This window comes from Gallinula chloropus (assembly GCF_964237585.1).
Source record: "Gallinula chloropus genome assembly, chromosome: 25".
NCBI classification, from domain to species: domain Eukaryota; kingdom Metazoa; phylum Chordata; class Aves; order Gruiformes; family Rallidae; genus Gallinula; species Gallinula chloropus.
In genome coordinates, this window is record NC_140110.1 from 6,099,653 (window position 1) to 6,115,917 (window position 16,265).

General features: G+C 53.0%; 1 protein-coding gene across 1 annotated transcript in view; it reads right to left on the reverse strand.

Annotated features, from left to right (window-relative positions):
• Positions 1 to 111: 111 nt before the first annotated feature.
• The window catches only part of LOC311200933 (E3 ubiquitin-protein ligase rnf213-alpha-like), a gene marked incomplete at its 5' end in the record, with an annotated part of 45,017 nt that continues 28,863 nt past the window's right edge, over positions 112 to 16,265 (reverse strand). The window contains 26 exons of the mRNA XM_084275236.1: positions 112 to 761; positions 1,222 to 1,382; positions 1,629 to 1,718; positions 2,336 to 2,536; positions 2,789 to 2,866; positions 3,657 to 3,852; positions 4,054 to 4,222; positions 4,497 to 4,580; positions 5,056 to 5,191; positions 5,402 to 5,659; positions 6,127 to 6,218; positions 7,206 to 7,374; positions 7,468 to 7,618; positions 7,771 to 7,865; positions 8,487 to 8,521; positions 8,778 to 8,859; positions 9,812 to 10,027; positions 10,323 to 10,424; positions 10,603 to 10,799; positions 11,175 to 11,285; positions 11,693 to 11,709; positions 11,796 to 11,892; positions 11,972 to 12,144; positions 12,348 to 12,521; positions 15,366 to 15,466; positions 15,822 to 15,942. Of these exons, the coding sequence (XP_084131362.1) occupies positions 569 to 761; positions 1,222 to 1,382; positions 1,629 to 1,718; positions 2,336 to 2,536; positions 2,789 to 2,866; positions 3,657 to 3,852; positions 4,054 to 4,222; positions 4,497 to 4,580; positions 5,056 to 5,191; positions 5,402 to 5,659; positions 6,127 to 6,218; positions 7,206 to 7,374; positions 7,468 to 7,618; positions 7,771 to 7,865; positions 8,487 to 8,521; positions 8,778 to 8,859; positions 9,812 to 10,027; positions 10,323 to 10,424; positions 10,603 to 10,799; positions 11,175 to 11,285; positions 11,693 to 11,709; positions 11,796 to 11,892; positions 11,972 to 12,144; positions 12,348 to 12,521; positions 15,366 to 15,466; positions 15,822 to 15,942 (3,499 nt within the window). The 3' untranslated portion in view covers positions 112 to 568. The remainder of the gene's footprint in view (positions 762 to 1,221; positions 1,383 to 1,628; positions 1,719 to 2,335; positions 2,537 to 2,788; positions 2,867 to 3,656; positions 3,853 to 4,053; positions 4,223 to 4,496; positions 4,581 to 5,055; positions 5,192 to 5,401; positions 5,660 to 6,126; positions 6,219 to 7,205; positions 7,375 to 7,467; positions 7,619 to 7,770; positions 7,866 to 8,486; positions 8,522 to 8,777; positions 8,860 to 9,811; positions 10,028 to 10,322; positions 10,425 to 10,602; positions 10,800 to 11,174; positions 11,286 to 11,692; positions 11,710 to 11,795; positions 11,893 to 11,971; positions 12,145 to 12,347; positions 12,522 to 15,365; positions 15,467 to 15,821; positions 15,943 to 16,265) is intronic.

Here is a 16,265-nt window from a genome sequence, read left to right on the forward strand (position 1 = left end):
TTGAGCCCCACAGTGTCCCTCCCCCCCTTACAAGGGGTGGTTGCACCCGTGACAGCAGCCAGGTCACCTCCACTACTCCCAGAGGAAGGACACAGAACCAAGGTGGGTCCTTGAGTATTTAATGATGTGGGAAGGGACAGGAAGGACAGGGCGTGGCAAAGGCCACCAGCAATGGGGATGGGAAGGTGCAGGAGCGACCCTTGGGCAGCACTGGGGTGGTAGAGCATCCCAGCCCTCCCACTGGGGATGCTGGGGGTTGGCAAACCAAGGGCAGGGGGGGTGGGCAGCAGCGTTGGGGATGTGGCTGTGGGGACTGTTCCCCAGGGTCCTGCTGTGGCTGGGCAGGGTTTGAGGGGTGGGAAGACCTGGGGGGGTCCTTCCTGGGGACAGTGGTGGGCCTGGGGTAAGAGGTTCTCACCCCACTTCAGGAAATGGGGGGAGAAGGAGTTTGGGGGTTCAGAGGCTCTATCTGCTCCCAGAACCCCACGTGTCTCCAGAGCTGGGGTTACTGGTTAACGTCCCCTCTGTGCCATACAAGCCACCAGTGGGGGTCACCGTGGCAAGAGGGCTAATGGCTGCCTTGGCCTGGCCTCTCCTGGCAGTAGGCAGGGACATTGATCTGGCTGCTCTTCACAGCTGTCCTCCAGACAGACAGGATATTCTTGACAGGGATTTCTGGGTCCAGGGCATCTGTGAGGGTGGCCACAGAGGTGTCAGGGACTTGGTTGTCTTCCAGGAAGAACTTAAAGGCATCCTGCAGCCTGTGGGTGAGGTAGAGAAGGGGGTTGAGTGGGTGAAGGTGGGATGGGTCTCTCACTACCTCCAGAAACCAGCCCCTGGCCAGCGTTTGGTGTGTGCAACAAACACTGTCTTGGCCAAGGTTGCTGGTCAGTGGTGGGGCCTTAATAGTGGCCTAAACTGCTGCTCAGCAATGGCCAGTGCCTCATGCAAGGGGCCACTCTGGAGTGATCTCCAGTGGCACAAGGAGCCTGTGAGTCAGCTGGTAGCTGGGCATAAGAAAACCTCTTTCTCTCAGGGGTGATCAGCACATCTCCAAAGATGAAGCTCCATCCCCACATCACCAGAGAAGGCCTTGAATATCCTCTCTGGGGCAGAATGTGGACCTGAGAGCTTCAGAGGTCTCTCACCAGCCAAACCCTCCCGTGAAGCTGTAATTTGTGCCACCACTCTGGCTGTCCCCAGGACGTGACCTGCACTTACTCATGTTCAGGATCAAACCCAGACAGCCCCACTGTTATCATCTCATGGAGCTCGATGAGGAAGAGGTCGAGGTTGGTGTTGGACAGTGCAGAGGCCAGTGCTTTTGCTTCCTCTGGATCCAGCTCCCCTTGAAACTGCCTGGGCACCAGGCAGAAGGGATCCTGCAAAGACCACCACAACCCTCTTGTGTCCTTGAACCTGGCATCAGGGCCACCAGAGAGCTTCCAAGACACAAACCAGTCTGGAAACTACTCAGGGAAGTGGATTCTCTTCAGGATGGGACAGAGACCTTGTTTTTACCCAGGGAAGGGAAGAGACAGGGATGTCAAAAGTGCTGCCTGCCTCTAGCAACACAGGTTTCCTTTCTCCTCCTGGAAAAGCAAATCCTCTCCCCTCATCTCCCTCACCTGGTTCATCTGGACCAACAGCATGGACCTGCGAGCTGCCAGGACCTTCCACAGGGACAGAATGTGCTTTAGCTGGGTGTTGGGCACCACCTGAAGAAAGCAGACAGAGTGAGACATTCAAGTCCTTGGAAAGGTCCCATCTCCACCAGGCTCCACCTCTGCCCAGGGCGGGGGTTGAGTCCCCATCCCTGGGGGTGTTCAAACCAAGGGGGGATGAGGTGCTCAGGGATCTGGTTTAGCACAGGATGGGAATGGTTGGACTGGATGATCTTCAAAGGTCTCTTCCAACCTGGTGATTCTGTGATTCTGTCCTGGAGGAGGACACAATGAGCCACCAACATCCCCCAGTGGCTTCACCTCCACTGCCCAGATCAAGCATCCAAGTGGGTGCATCTCCAGACCCTTGGCTCCAGCATCTCCCAGCTGGAGGTGCCCCAGGGTCATCCACAGTTGCCTGAGCTTTTTCCCAAGGTGTTGGTAGGCAGGGAATGAAGACCCTGCCCCACCCAGCCAACCCTCTCACCTCCCCCCATGCTCTCAAGGGCCTCTTTGCTCTGAGAAGGAGACTCCCAGTCTGGGCACCCTGCAGCATGTGAAGGATGTGGGGGCCAGAGGGGACACGAAGGGCTGCCCACAGTGGCAGGGGTGGCCACCAGGAAGAGGACACAAGAGCCTTATGTCCCACCTGCCCTGAGCTTCCCACCCACCGGCACATCCTGGAACTGCTTTGCACTGGCATCCATCCGCAGCTCCTGCTGGACATACTCTGGCAGGGAACACTCTGGGTCACCCCCTGTCACAGCCAGGAACTCAGCTGCCACCTTCAAGCTGGCCAGGGCCTTGGAGAGGGCATTAATAGAGCAGGCCTCTTCCATGATGCGCTTCTGCTGGTTGACACTGAGCAGCTCCTGGAAGCAAGAATGTCAGAGAATGACCTAGCAAGGCCTGGGACCACCCCAGCAGGATTCCATCCCAGCCTGCCCATCGCCCTGGTGCAGGACAACTGGGCCCTGCCAGATCTCCATCCCTCTACTTGAGATGGCTTTGGGTCTTCTCACCTCTCTGTCTGGTAGCCAATGCCCCTCCCCCCCTGTGTGATGGGATGGGAGGGGACACCTCAGGGTTGGGCTGGAGGACAAAACCAGTGGCTGGTTTCCTACCTGGGGCAGCTGGTCTCTGACTTTCATCTTGGTGGCCTGGAGGGTCCTCACGTTGTTGAGCACGATGGCTGGAGCCGTCTGGAAAGGATTTGGGGACAGATGGTGATGAACCTGGTGTCGCTTCAGAGGGACCAGCAGGGAAGTTCAGCCCAGGAAATCTGAGCCTGTGGTTTGTCCCCAGAGGTGGTCACTGGCCTTCTGAGGCCACTGTGGTGTTAGGGAGATCAGGGGAGGTTCCTGAGGGCTGGAGGAATGTGTGTGTGTCCATGAAGGAGGATGTGGGGAGCTCACCACCTCACCTTCATCCCCAGTAAGGCGATAGAGAAAGTCCTCTTGGGAGCCATTTCCAAGGGCCAAAAGGGTCCCAGGAACAGCCAGAAGGGACTGATCTCTGCTTTTAGTGGAGCATGCACACCTCACCTGCTGCAAGACTTGTCCTTCCTTTTCACAGACTGGAACCCAACAGCCCCAGCCAGAGATGTGCTCCCCCAAGAGCATTCAGAGTCCCACTTTGGACCAGACTGAGCCCTGGAAGATGCCTCTTGAAGTTCTCTCAACAGCTACCAACTCATCCCTTGTCCTCAATAAACCAGGGTGGCTTCCTTTCCCAAAGGGCAGGGCTAGAGGTCCTCATGATATCTTCCAGGCCACCCTTTCAGGACCAAAGCAGCAGTTTCTGGCCGTGGCAGCCCTTCAAAACCCAGGGAAAGAGACAGGGCCCACACAGCAGGAATTTGCCAATGCCTCCAGCTTTGGAGTCTTCTAACTCCATCAAGAAAGAGGCTGGAAACAGACACCCCCCACCCCCCCACCCCCAAAACCCCGCTGCTGGTCTGGGACCACCCAACTTGGCCCGTGCTGAGCTCACCTGAGCCTTGATGATGGGTTTCCCAGTGATGAAGCGATGAACCACTTGCCGCTGCAGCATCTGGAAGTCCAAGTAGGTAGTCTTGGTGCCATCTTCATCTATCTCATACTGGAAGTTGGCAAGTGCCATGGTCAGCAGATCGCTCTTGGTTACAGCCAGGACAGAGGAGGGCTTCACCTCTTCTGCAGAGATGGATCTGGGAGAGAAAAGGTTGCCCTGTGTGGTCAGAAGACCTCAAGGACTCGCTGTGCTGAACACCAAGCCCCCAGGACCTCCCAGTGATCATCACAGGGCTGCCAGCACCCCCCTTCAAGTCCCATGCAAGCCCTGAGAGCCCCTCCTGAAGCCTTTTATGGAGGAGACAGATAAGCCCTGAGGTGAGTGGCTCAAGACCTACCTTTGCCTCTCCCTGGTGACCTGTGCAGCTGTGTCAACACAGCTGTTTTGCAACTGGATGAGGAACCTGGTCACCAGGTGGCTGATGGATGACTCGGTGGGGAGGAGGTGCAGGACAGCAGTGTTGGTGTTGATGTCACCTGGCAAGGAGTCTGGCAGGACGGTGATGCCTGTGAAAAGGTGGAAGGGTTTTCTACCCATTGTACAGGCCCTGTGGGAAATTCACCCCTTTCACTGAGGTCTTCTTGGAAGGGGGTTTTATACAGTTTATTATTTTCAGAAGGGGGATTTTAATTTTAGTCACTTTTACAAGTGAAAAGCAAGCTTTAAGGGGACTTTTCTGCACTAGTTGCTGGAAGCAGCTCAACTTTGGAGCATCCTCAGAAGAAACAGCCAAAGACAGAGGGAGGTTCCATCCTCCTTTCTTCCCAGAAGAGCAGGTACCTGAGCTGGATGGGTTTGTTTTAATATTGCTCCAAACTTTCCCGATCGTCTCTATAGCTCTTCTGAAAGCCGAACGCTGCTCCCCTGGAGGCACAGGAAGAGAAGAAAACAGCCCTGTCAAGGCATCCTCCCAGGAGACATCCCAGGTTAAGGATATCCCAAACATCAGTGGATGCATCACAGCAAATTGTGCTGAGGGATGGCTCAGACTGGGCTCCGAGCCCGTGTGAGCCCGTGCGTGACATCAGTCCAGCAGGCAGCGTGACTTAGGAGCTGAAAAGCTCATCTCACCCGTCTCGCTTGCTCACGGCAGAAGAATCACACCCAGCACCAAATTCCCCAGGAGAAAGGAAGGCTCAGCCCTGGATCCACCTCAATGCCTCAGACACCTTCCCCCTCTCCTAAATTTTTCCCCCAAACTGTTCCCACAGAGGCACCACCAGCCTCCATGAGCCGCCCTTGTGCTGGCTCCACCACCTAGACCAGAGGCAGCAGCATCTGGGTCCTGAGGGGTGTCTTAACACCCACATGCCAGGCATGCTGGAAATCCATCTCTCACCTGAATGTTCTGGCTGGTCCAGGAACTGTCTGACTGTGTATTTTTCCCCTTTGTAGCTGTTTTGGAAGAAGTGGATCAGGGCGTTCTGCAGGCGGAAGATCTCAGGCAGGTGCTGGATGTGTTGGATGTTCTCAAGCTGGGTGAGGAAATTCAGTGTGATTCAAGAGACAGGGAACCCATCTGGTACCATTTGGGTAAGGTGAAGGAGGACCTTGCCCTGCTTGGATACTCCAAAGAAACTTGGGGAGGAAAAAAGTTATCCCAGTGCCCTACAGACACAAACCAGACTGAACCTACTCAGAGCCTGCCTGTGTTTTGGGAGGGAGGAGATGTTCCCACAGCAAACCTTTGACAAGAGCTCCAGCAGAATGGGGTATGGGTTTCCAGTGCCTTTCCCATCTTTCTGCTGTAGGAAATGCATCAAGGTCTGGATGGTCATTTTGGGTTGGACTCTCCACATGCAAGGCTGGTTGATCAACCCCTCCTGGGGCAGGTCTTGGAGTGGTGGCGTCTGGCCGTAGGCTATTTTCAGGAGAAGGCTGGAGCTGTGGGGACCTTCATTCATCCTCTGCTCCTTGGCAGAATTAAGGCTTTGCTCCAATTCCTGCAAGGACCCAAGGGTGGTTAGGAGCCACCCTTCATCACCCCAGCTGCCCAAGGGGGTCTCAGTGCAAAGAAAAGCAATGAGGACTCTGTAGGAGTAGGGGGGGGGTGGGTATGGTAAGCATGTGCCACCAAAGGGACAAGAAGAGAATTGCTCAGGGAGAAACCTACAAATTCTTTTCTCCAACAGAAGAAACCCAACTGGTTTCCAAGGGGGATCTGAATTGGCATTTACACAGCACCCAGGAAGCCAGCTCTCTGCAGGAGCAGAGCAGGAGACTACACCATCCAGGAGATCTCCATCACCTCAGGACGAGGTCCTCATGTAAAAATGAGTGTACAGATCTCTTTTCTCTCCCAAGGGAACACCCTGAGCTCAGCAGATGTGTCTGGGCACGGGCACTGTCACTAGCAAAGCCGTACTTTGGGTGTGTGATACTGTGAGCAGCAGCTGGGCATAGGCATTACCTGGAAGAAGGGCTGAGCCAGGGCTTTGAAGGAGGTTTCCCATTCTTCTCGGTCCTTTTTCTCAGGCAGGATGCTCAAGGCTGCAGTATTATCTGTAGAGGACACAAAGCAACATGTGAGCTTTTACCCTGGACATACTGGGGCCTGCCAAAAGCTCTGTGGGCCTCCTTGACAGCAGGAAGTGTGATGACACAGAGGAACCGAGAGGAGAAGGGAGGACACAGGTGCCTGCTTGGAAGAAACTATCTCCCAGTCTGCTCTGTGCCCTCAAGCTGGTCTGGCCTGAGTGCTTTGGATGAGTTCACCACCCTCACAGAATCACAAGGTTGGGAGAGACCTCTGAAGATCATCCAGTCCAACCATTCCCATCCTGAGCTAAACCAGATCCCTGAGCACCTCATCTGCCCTTTATTTGAACACCCCCAGGGAAGGTGACTCAACCCCCTCCCTGGGCAGCCTGTTCCAGCCCTGACAACTCTGTCAGTAAAACATTTGTTTCTAATATCCAATCTGTCCCTGCCCTGGCACAGCTTGAGCCCATTGCCCCTTGTTCTATCTCCTGTCACCTGGCTGAAGAGACCATCTCCCACCGCTCTACAACCTCCCTTCAGGTAGTTGTAATTGGTGATAAGGTCTCTCCTCAGCCTCCTCTTCTCCAGGCTGAACACCCCCAGCTCCCTCAGCTGCTCCTCAGAGGATTTGCCCTCCAGCCCCTTCCCCAGCCTGGTTGCCCTTCTCTGCACTCGCTCCAGGACCTCAATGTCCTTCTGATGGCGAGGAGCCCAGAACTGCAGACAGTACTCAAGGTGTGGCCTCACCAGTGCCCAGTACAGGGGCACAATCACCTCCCCAGACCTACTGGCCACACTGGTTTTGATACAAGCCAGGATGCCATTGGCCTTCTTGGCCACCTGGGCACACTGCTGGCTCATGTTCAGCCTGCAGTCACCCAACATCCCTCATCTTCTCCTTGGTTTCCTGGCATGGAAACTGTCCCAGGAAAACAAGGAATTGGTAGCGCTGGTCCCAGTTAAAGCCCAGCCCCTGTGAGCTTCCTACCAGACTCACAACATCTCTACCTGCTGAGTTGTCCTGTCTCAGGTGCTTGAGAAACAGATGGACCGTCAACACAGCATCCTCTGCGTTCCGGCCCAGCGCTTCTGCCAGGCAGGCAACATCTTTCTGAAGCTGGCCCCAGAAGAACTCTTCCACATCCTCCGGTTTCTCTTTCATCAGGTCTAAAACCGCCTGGAAGATGGGGCAGGTTCCTCTTTAGGGCCCCAAGAAGGTCTCCTCTCCCAAGCCAGGCTGAGCACCCCTCACAGCAGGGCGGTCACTTACCTGTTTGTCGGCGTAGGTCCCCAGCAGGAGAGAGGAATGGAGCAGAGCTCTTGCCAGACCTACACAGGCAGGTGACAGGCACCTCTCCAGCTCATTTCTCCGGGAGAGAGGGCCCTCCAGGATGTACCCTTTCTCTGTTTGATCCTTGGAGCTGGATTCAGAAAGAGCAATTAGCCCCCATGTCCTACAAGGGGACTGTGAGGCACAGATACCTTTTCCTTGGCCACCCGTGGCATTTCCCCTGTGCCCATGGCTGGGTGGGTGAAGCCCTCTGGGGCTGCAGAGACAGGAGGGTTGACTTACATATCCTTCTGCACAAAGCCTTCCTTAGGTGTGTGGTTGGTTCCCCCAACAGCAGCACCACACCGGCATTTCTTCACTTCCATGGGAAGCCCACACTGCATTTGGACATGGGAGGGTGTAGTGAGAGGAGGTTAGAAGTCCAGCTGGGCACCAAAGGCATCTAGCAAAGCTGGGGGGACCCAGTGGGTTTCCATGTCCTCCACCCAGCTACCTAAACAGGGTCATTTCCACAGCTAATGAGGTGGCAGGGGAGATGTGTGCCTGTGAACAGACACCTCCAGGACAGCCAGCTTCACCCTACAGCCAACAGAACAGGTCGAAACACTGATTTGGGAAAGAGAGTGACCAAGATCTGGAAGCAGCCACTTTGCTCCATGGCTCTCATGGGGAGACACCAATCCCAGCTCCATTTAGCTTAGTGCCTGGCTGTGAAAAGAGCTTCTGAGCATTGCAGCTGCTCTTGCAGCTGAGGGACCACTTGACATGGAGGTGACAGTAGGAAGAGCATCAGTAGTGACCACCCAGTATAAACAGCCAGAACAAGAGCCCAAGATGTGTTTCAAGACAGTGCAAAGGGCATGACCACCTCTGGGAGACAGGAGACCTGAGAAGCCTACCCCAAGCCTGGCTTTTTTCCCCATGGAGGTAACAGAGGTGCAATGAGAACCACAAGAAGCCAGAGCTGCCAAGGTGACCAGACAGAGGGAGACACTTACTTCGGTGACGATCCAGTACAAGCCACACTGACAACCTACATGTGAAAGAGGATATGGTTAGTCTCCCACAACATCCTTCTGGCCTCCAGCCTCATGCCTCTACTAGAGCTTCTCAAAAAGCCACCCAAAATTGCTCCACCCAGGTCATCATGAAAGACTCACTAGAAGGACAGAGATGGCCTTCATGAGCCTGCAATCCCTTCCCTCTATTCCCTGGCTGATCCAAATCAGTTCCTGGAGGGTCCCCGACATGCACAGGAGCAGCAAGATTCAGCCAATTCCAATACTTACTCCAAATCTTATCTGACAGACCAGTTCTCCAGTTCTTCTCATCAAAAAGCAGGTCTCCAGGCATGGTGGGAAGGTAGGACCCCTTGGAAAGGAAAGGAGATAGAGAGTGGGGTGTGAGGGGAACTGTCTTCCTAGCTCACTTCCCACCCATCTGAGGAACAACAAGGGCAAGCAGTGCAGAGGGAGTGTCAGCCAACACAGGGAGAAAAGTCTGGTGAGGTGTCGTGGTTCAGCCCCAGCTGGCAGCTGGGCACCACACAGCCACCCGCTCACCCCCCGTTCCTGCCCATGGAAGAGAAGGGAGGAAAGAAAGGAAAAGAAGAGGGATAAAGACAAAGGCAAATCACTTGGGTTGAGGCAGAGGCAGTTTACTGGGACAACAAAGGGAGGAAGGAAGAAGAAGAACAGGACTTTATAGCAAAATGTATAAATTTGAGATGCACAACACAGTTTCTCAGCAAACTGCCCAATTTAGACAATGCACCTCAGAGCCACCTTCAAGCTGGACTGTCCCTGAGCCGTGCATCTTGGAGCCACACATCCCTTGCCCACTAGTCCTCCTTTATGCTGAGCATGATGTCATGGTGTGGAAAACCTCCATTGGTTTGTTTGGGCCCTGGCTGTGCCCCCCTCCCAGCTTCCTGGGCGCTCCCCACCTTCTCGTTAGCAGGGCAAGTGTGAAAAGCTGAGAGGTGCTTGGCAACCACTAAACCATCAGTGTGTTATCAACCTTGAGCTCATCCCAACTCCCACACACAGCACTGCACCAGCTCCTAGAAAGAAAGTTAACTCTGTCCTGGCTGAACCTGAGGGAATGGGGAGCAAGTGAGGGAACAAGGCAGGACCATCCATCTCATCCACATCTGAGTAGATCCAGAGGGATGGCCACGGTTACTTCTCAGCCCAAGGCACGAAAAAGAAGAGGGACACTTATCTACAAAGCATCTAGCAGACCAAGACCAAACCTCTTCCAAGACAGGCTGAGCCCAGGCAGTGGAGTGGAGAGAGGTGTGGACCTCGGCGTCGCTACTCACCTTCACGAGGCTGGGCTGGTAGCAGATGTTCTTGAGGAGGTGGGTGATGCGGCTTGGGGACAAGGCCAGAGTGAGTGCCACGTGGAAGACCACCTCCAGCAGGCAGGGGTCTTCTCTGTCCCCCAAAGCACCCATGATCTTCTTCAGCTTGTCTCCCAACAGTTCATCTGGGATGGATGGCAACCGCAGGATGTTCTCCATTTGTCCCATCACACGCTGTGAAAGTTGAACAAAACAGACATCAGCAAAGGCAACGGGTGTGGCACCTCCCAGGGAGGGGCCCTCTGGCTTCCCCCGTGATGTCCAGTGTCCATGCAAAGTCCCATTTGTGTTCCCCGACAGCAGGGACCCCAGCCATAGCTCCCCATCTACACAGAAATGGAATCCTCCTGTTTCCAGGGGGTTCTGGGTTATCTGGGGAGTTCCAGATAAAACGTCATTTCCAGATCAAGCAACGGTTCTAGACCAACAACCGTGGAGATCCCCTGTCAGGGATGTGATGGATACTCACAGTCAGGCTCTGGTTTTCTGTGCAATCCTTGCTTTTTAGCTGGTCTTGTGCTTTGTCCAGCACCGAAAGGATCAGAGTTGAATTCAGCCAGACACTTCTATCCTGTAAAACACAGATGTACATGGAAGGTCACAAAAAGGAGGTTGACTGCACTCTGCAGGGGCTTGTTGCACTCTTCTACTGGAAGGGAGCCTCACAAGTCAATTTGAGTGGTCTCGAGCTTGGTCAATCCCACCCCTCTCAGCTCTGGTTTGGCACAAGGTTCTTTTAAATAACCCACCTGAGAAATTTCTACTCCTTGGGGTAAAATCCACTTCTCCGCTCGGAGGATCTTCCACATGAAAGTGAACCCATGGGTGTGACAGAGACTTCTGATGAGGAACACCTGAGGCCACGGAGTTGGAGCCTTCTCCACCAGCTTCTTCATCGCATTTACCAGGTCATGCTCTTTCTCCTTCCCCTCAGCAGCACGAGGATCTGCAGCTGGCAAGGAGGTTTCTTATTATGCCCAGTCCCTAGTGGCAGCACATCACAAGTGTCCTTCACCAACACAGTCCCTACAGCTGGCTGGGTTACAGCAGGACCTAGGTTGCCAGAGGATGTTCCCACTAGGAGCTGAGACACGGTGTCAAGCCAATGCCCAGAGGATCCCTTAATAAGTAGGGAAACCCTGGAGAACCCAGCAAGCCTGGGGAGTGAAAAGCTGGAGAGTTTCTCCAAAGCAACTCCAATTTCAATGAAAAGAAGTCATTTTCCAGCAAAAATCTCCAAGGGTAGACATGTGTTTGGTTTGTCCTAGGCATGCTCAGGGACAGGCACAGTTCTTGTGCTCCACTAAGAAAAAGGACTCACCAGAAAGTTGACCAAGCACAGAGGCCACCTGGCTGATAGAGAGACGGAGCTGGGCAATGAACTGGAGAGTGTTAATTCTTGAGACCTCAGGCTTGCAGAAAGCAGACAAGTCTGCAGTGGAGAGGCAGTTTTCAGCAAGCTGGCTGACATCTTCTTCAGAAGAAGGATACATAAAATCCTGCCCAAGAGAGAGAGAGATGATTTTTAGGAGCCTGGAGGTGGGTTATCACTGAGAAGATCCTCCTCTTCCTTCCTTCCTTGTGCCTTCTTGTCTTTAGGGTGAGCATCTCCTTTGGTTCCTCATCAATAAAAAGATGCAGAGGGGTGAGTCATTGAAGTGATTAACAGGTTTTAGCTGGGGTGCTGGCTCCCAGTTTTCATGGGCTTTGGGATTCCCAGTGCACACCAAGAAGTCCTTACCTCCAGACAGTGCACCACCATAAAGTAGAAATGGTCCATGTTACACTCATTGGACAGTATCTTTTCTTCCATCTGGGACAGATATTCTTCCAAGTGACCTTTAACATTGTTGAACCTAGGGCAGGAAGGGACACAGAGCATCAGCATCCACATAGCCAAGGAGTTCCAACAACAGGGTTTTGAAGCAACCTGAGGGCTGACCCGCATCGCAGAAGCAGCTTCAAGAGGGAGGACTGGATGGTAGGACTGGTGTCCATGCACTCTTCGAAAGGTGACAGCTCAGTTTTCAGCTTGGACACTAGGAAGGAAGGGTGACATCTGTCACTTGACTTCCAAAAGCATGAAGTCAGATCTAGGCAGGGGGAAAGCTCTTTTACCCCTTTTCCCTGCCTGGTGCTCAGGGTTGGGTTTGCAGGCCACGAACTGTATCAGTCGCTGAATGATTTCAGCAGGTGGGGCCTCTCTCTCTCCCAAAAAGTACATGGTGATGAACTCAAGGAAGAAGGAGTTGCATTTCCTCCTGAATTTGTTGTGGCAGGCAACAGCTTCCCTGGAATGAGAGAAGAAAACCAAGACTGCTGGTAAACCTCCAACCAAGGGAAGAAACAACGTCCCCCCCTCTCTCTGCAAAAAGCAGCACTCCAGCCAGGGAGACAAGATGGTCCTTTCTTCAGGCACCAGCACCTACACCAACAGAGAACATCAAGCAGAAGACATTTGAGACAGAGAGGGGTTTTGTCCTTAACAGGATACCTTGTGGCCTCTGAAGCCATGGGGGTGTAGCTGTCTGGGAACTCCTCTTTGCAGATTTTACACTGCTTGTTCCCCCACTCCAGGATGCAGCGAGTGCAGAAGATGTGGCTGCAGGGAAGCTCTGCTGGGTCAGTGATCTCCCGCAGGCAGCTCTTGCATTCCTTCACACCCTTCCTGGGGGAGACCATCAAAAGAAGAGGCTCAGGTTCACACCTTCACAGGGGAGGGGCTGGAAGGGACTGCTGGAGGTCACCTAGTCTAATCTAGTTGCTAAAGCAGGGTAACCTAGAGAAGGTTGCACAGGATTGTGTCCAGGAGGTTTCTGTATATCTCCAGAGAAGGAGACGCCACCATCTCTCTGGGCAGCCTGTTCCAGTGCTGTGACACCCTCAAAACCCCAAAGATTTGACTCATGTTCAGTTGGAACTTCCTGCTTTACACCCCGTGCCTGTCGCCCTTTGTCACGTCGCTGGGCACCACTGAACAGGGTGTCCTCCTGACAGTGCATGCTTTAGATATTGATCAGCATTGATCAGATCCCTTCTCAGTCTTCTCCAAGCTGAACAGACCCAGCTCTCTCAGCCTTTCATAGAATCATAGAATTGTAGGGGTTGGAAGGGACCTCGAGAGATCATCGGGTCCAACCCCCCTGCCAAAGCAGCTCCCTAGGACAGGTCACTCAGATAGGCATCCAGATGGGTCTTGAATCTCTCCAGAGATGGAGACTCCACCACCTCCCTGGGCAGCCTGTCCCAGGGCTCTGTCACCCTCACTGGGGAAAAGTTCTTCCCCATGTTGGTGTGGAACTCCCTGTGCTCCAACTTGCAGCCATTGCCCCTTGTCCTGTCCCCACAGACACTGAAAAGGGGCTGGCTGATTCTCCCTGCATCCCCTGCTTCAGATAATTATAAACTTTAATTAAGTCCCCCCTTAGTCTTCTCTTCTCCAGGCTGAACAGCCCCAGCTCCCTCAGCCTGTCCTCACAGGGCAGATGCTCCAGCCCCTTCATCATCTTCGTGGCCCTTCTCTGGACTCTCTCCAGGAGATCCCTGTCCTTTTTATACCAGGGAGCCCAGAACTGGACACAACACTCCAGGTGGGGCCTGACCAGGGCAGAGTAAAGGGGGAGGATCCCCTCCTGTGACCTGCTGGCCACACTCCTCTTGATGCCCCCAGGATCCCATTGGCTCTCTCAGCCCCCAGGGCACACTGCTGGCTCATGGCCACCCTGTCACCCACCAGGACCCCCAGGTCCTTCTCCACAGAGCTCTTCTCCAGCAAAAAATTGGATATGTTGCCTCTTGCTCTGTGTACCTCCAAGAGCCTCACACCATCCCCTCTGTAACCTCCCCTTAGGTAGCTGGATCTGCTTAAACCATAAAAAAAATGCTCATTTGTCCCACGTTTCCCTTGTCCTCACGCAGTTCTCTGTTAACTTGGCTGGAACTAATCTGCAGAAAGATTTTTCCTCCGTTAACGTTTGTGGTGATTTTTCAGTTAAACCCCAGTGCTTCATTCTTTTCTCCCACTTGCCTTGGCTGTAATTTTTCCTGAAGAAAGGAAGACTCTGTAGCTATCGCTTCCTCGCTTTAGCAAATGACAAGAGTTTTGTCACACTCATGCTACACTCATCTAAGCCATTTTTTGGCTTAGCATAACCACCTGTCGGAAGCACTTCACCTACTTGGTGTGCAGAGCTTTTGAAATGATCTAGAATTATAAAAGCAGAATAAATCACACTTTCAAGAAAGTCACGTGTCGAAAAAGCTGGAGATGCTGGGTTGTTTGTGACACTGGAAGCTGATTACTTTGGAAAGGGATAACTCCTCCTTTCCAGTGCCCTCTCGTTAAGGATTTGACATGCTGGTTGTTGAGAAGCTCTACACAAGCTAGTGTTCCAGTAAATCCTCATGCAAGAGATGCTCCAGACCCCTCACCAACATCGGAGCTGTTTGCCGGATTCTTTCCAGTAGTTCCCTCTCATTCTTGAACTGGGGAGCCCAGAACTGGACCCAGAACTCCACATGTGGCCTTTGCCAGGGCAGAGTAGAGGGGGAGAAGAACCTCTCTCAACCTGCTGGCCACGCTCTTCTTAATGCACCCCAGGATCCCACTGATGGTCCCATTGACAGTGCTGGCTGCTGGAGAGGTTGTTGTCAAACAGAACTCCCAGGTCCTTCTCTGCAGTGCTGCTTCCCAGCCGGTCAACCCCTACCCTATACTGCTGCCTGGGGTTATTCTTCTCTAGATGCAGGACACTTGCCTTTCATTTGCATCCTCTCTGCCCAACTCTCCAGCCTGTCCATGGCTCTCTGAAAGGCAGTGCAGCCTTCTGGTGCATCAGCCACTCCTCCCAGTTTAGTCTCACCAGGAGAAGACACTGTCCCCTCGTTTCAGTCACGGGTGTATATGCTGAATAAGACCAAAGCGCTGACCCTTGGTGCACATCACTGGTTACAGGCCTCCAACTAGACTCTGAGCCACTTACCACAACCCTCCAAGCCTTCCATTCAGACAGTTCCACACCCACCTCACTGTCCACCCATCCCCTCCACTCTTACAAGTTTGCTTGACAAGGATGCTGTGGTGTCAAAAGTCTTGCTCCTACCTAATGTTCACCAAGGGATGGGGATGCAGCTGGGCGGGCACTTTTACCCAGCCTCAACAGTGAGGAGATAACCAGGGTGTCCTAGCACTGCTCCAAGACCTGGCAGATTCTGAGCTGCATAAGGACTACTACCCCATCTCAGAGAAGTTTGTGGTGAGGGTGGATGGGTGAAGGGGATGGAGGACTTGGGTGGTAAGGAGAACTGGGATTTTGGCAGCACAACTGAGAAAAGTTCATCCAGAAATGATTCATCACTTCCAAGACAGGCTCTTTCCCCTTGGCTTCATCAATGTGGCTACCCTTTGGCCCAAAGAGGTTTACCCCTAGTACAGACATATTCCCCCCACCCTTTCCAAAGGTGGCATTGATGGAGAAGTACCCCAAAGTCGACTTTCTCATGTTGGACTTACACCAGATAGACGACGTCAGCATTTTCATTGCATTTCTTCAGCACTTTGGTCACTAAATCAAAAGTCTTCTCTGGCTCAGATCCTGGGGTTGCATAGAGGCGCTGCAAAAGACAAACACAGGGTGTCAGTTCAGCAGAAATGACTCTCTGGCGCATGGAGAACAGGCATTATGGGATGTTAGTGCTGCAAGGGCAAAGGGCTGGATTACAGGTTTAAGTAAATCCACGTCTGGATGTCTCTGTGGACCTCTGAGGTTGAACAGCCTGGATCAACTCTTTCAGATTTCCAAGGAAGCCTTCCTTGATTTTAAACCCTCATTTTCATTTCTGAATCCAAACTGTGTTTGTTTCTTGGATGGTGTTTTTCAACCCTACCTACAACTGGGACTAGAGGTTTGCTGGAAGAGAAGATCCCTCCCAAGCTTCACAGCTCTGAGCTGGTCCAGAAAACACCTACGTTCCAAAGGAAGATGAACTGCTTCACCACGAGCCTCAGGAGTTTCTCCTCTATTTGTGTCTCGTTGTGCAACAGGTGGTCAATCAACATATAGACAATGTTTGTGCAGGTCCAGCGATGTCTGCAAAACACCCCCCCCCCAAAGAATGACAATTAGGTTGGACCAGAGACCTCCCAAGGTCCTTTCCTGCCAGTATTTCTCTGTCTCATCCCAGGTAGTCTGTGGTCACTTAAGGACACAGACCTTCTGAGATAGCATTAAAGAAAGATATGGCATGGTCCTGCCTGTTCTGCTTGTTTCAACGCACCCTGGGTGACCCTGAAACTGTCAGCCAACTGCTGTGTCTTGTCTCTGGAAAGACCTACTTGTCTCACTCCAGAAAGCATTTTGGCACCACGAAGTATTCAAGGTGAAGTTCCACCAGAATTAAACAATTTGGTCAT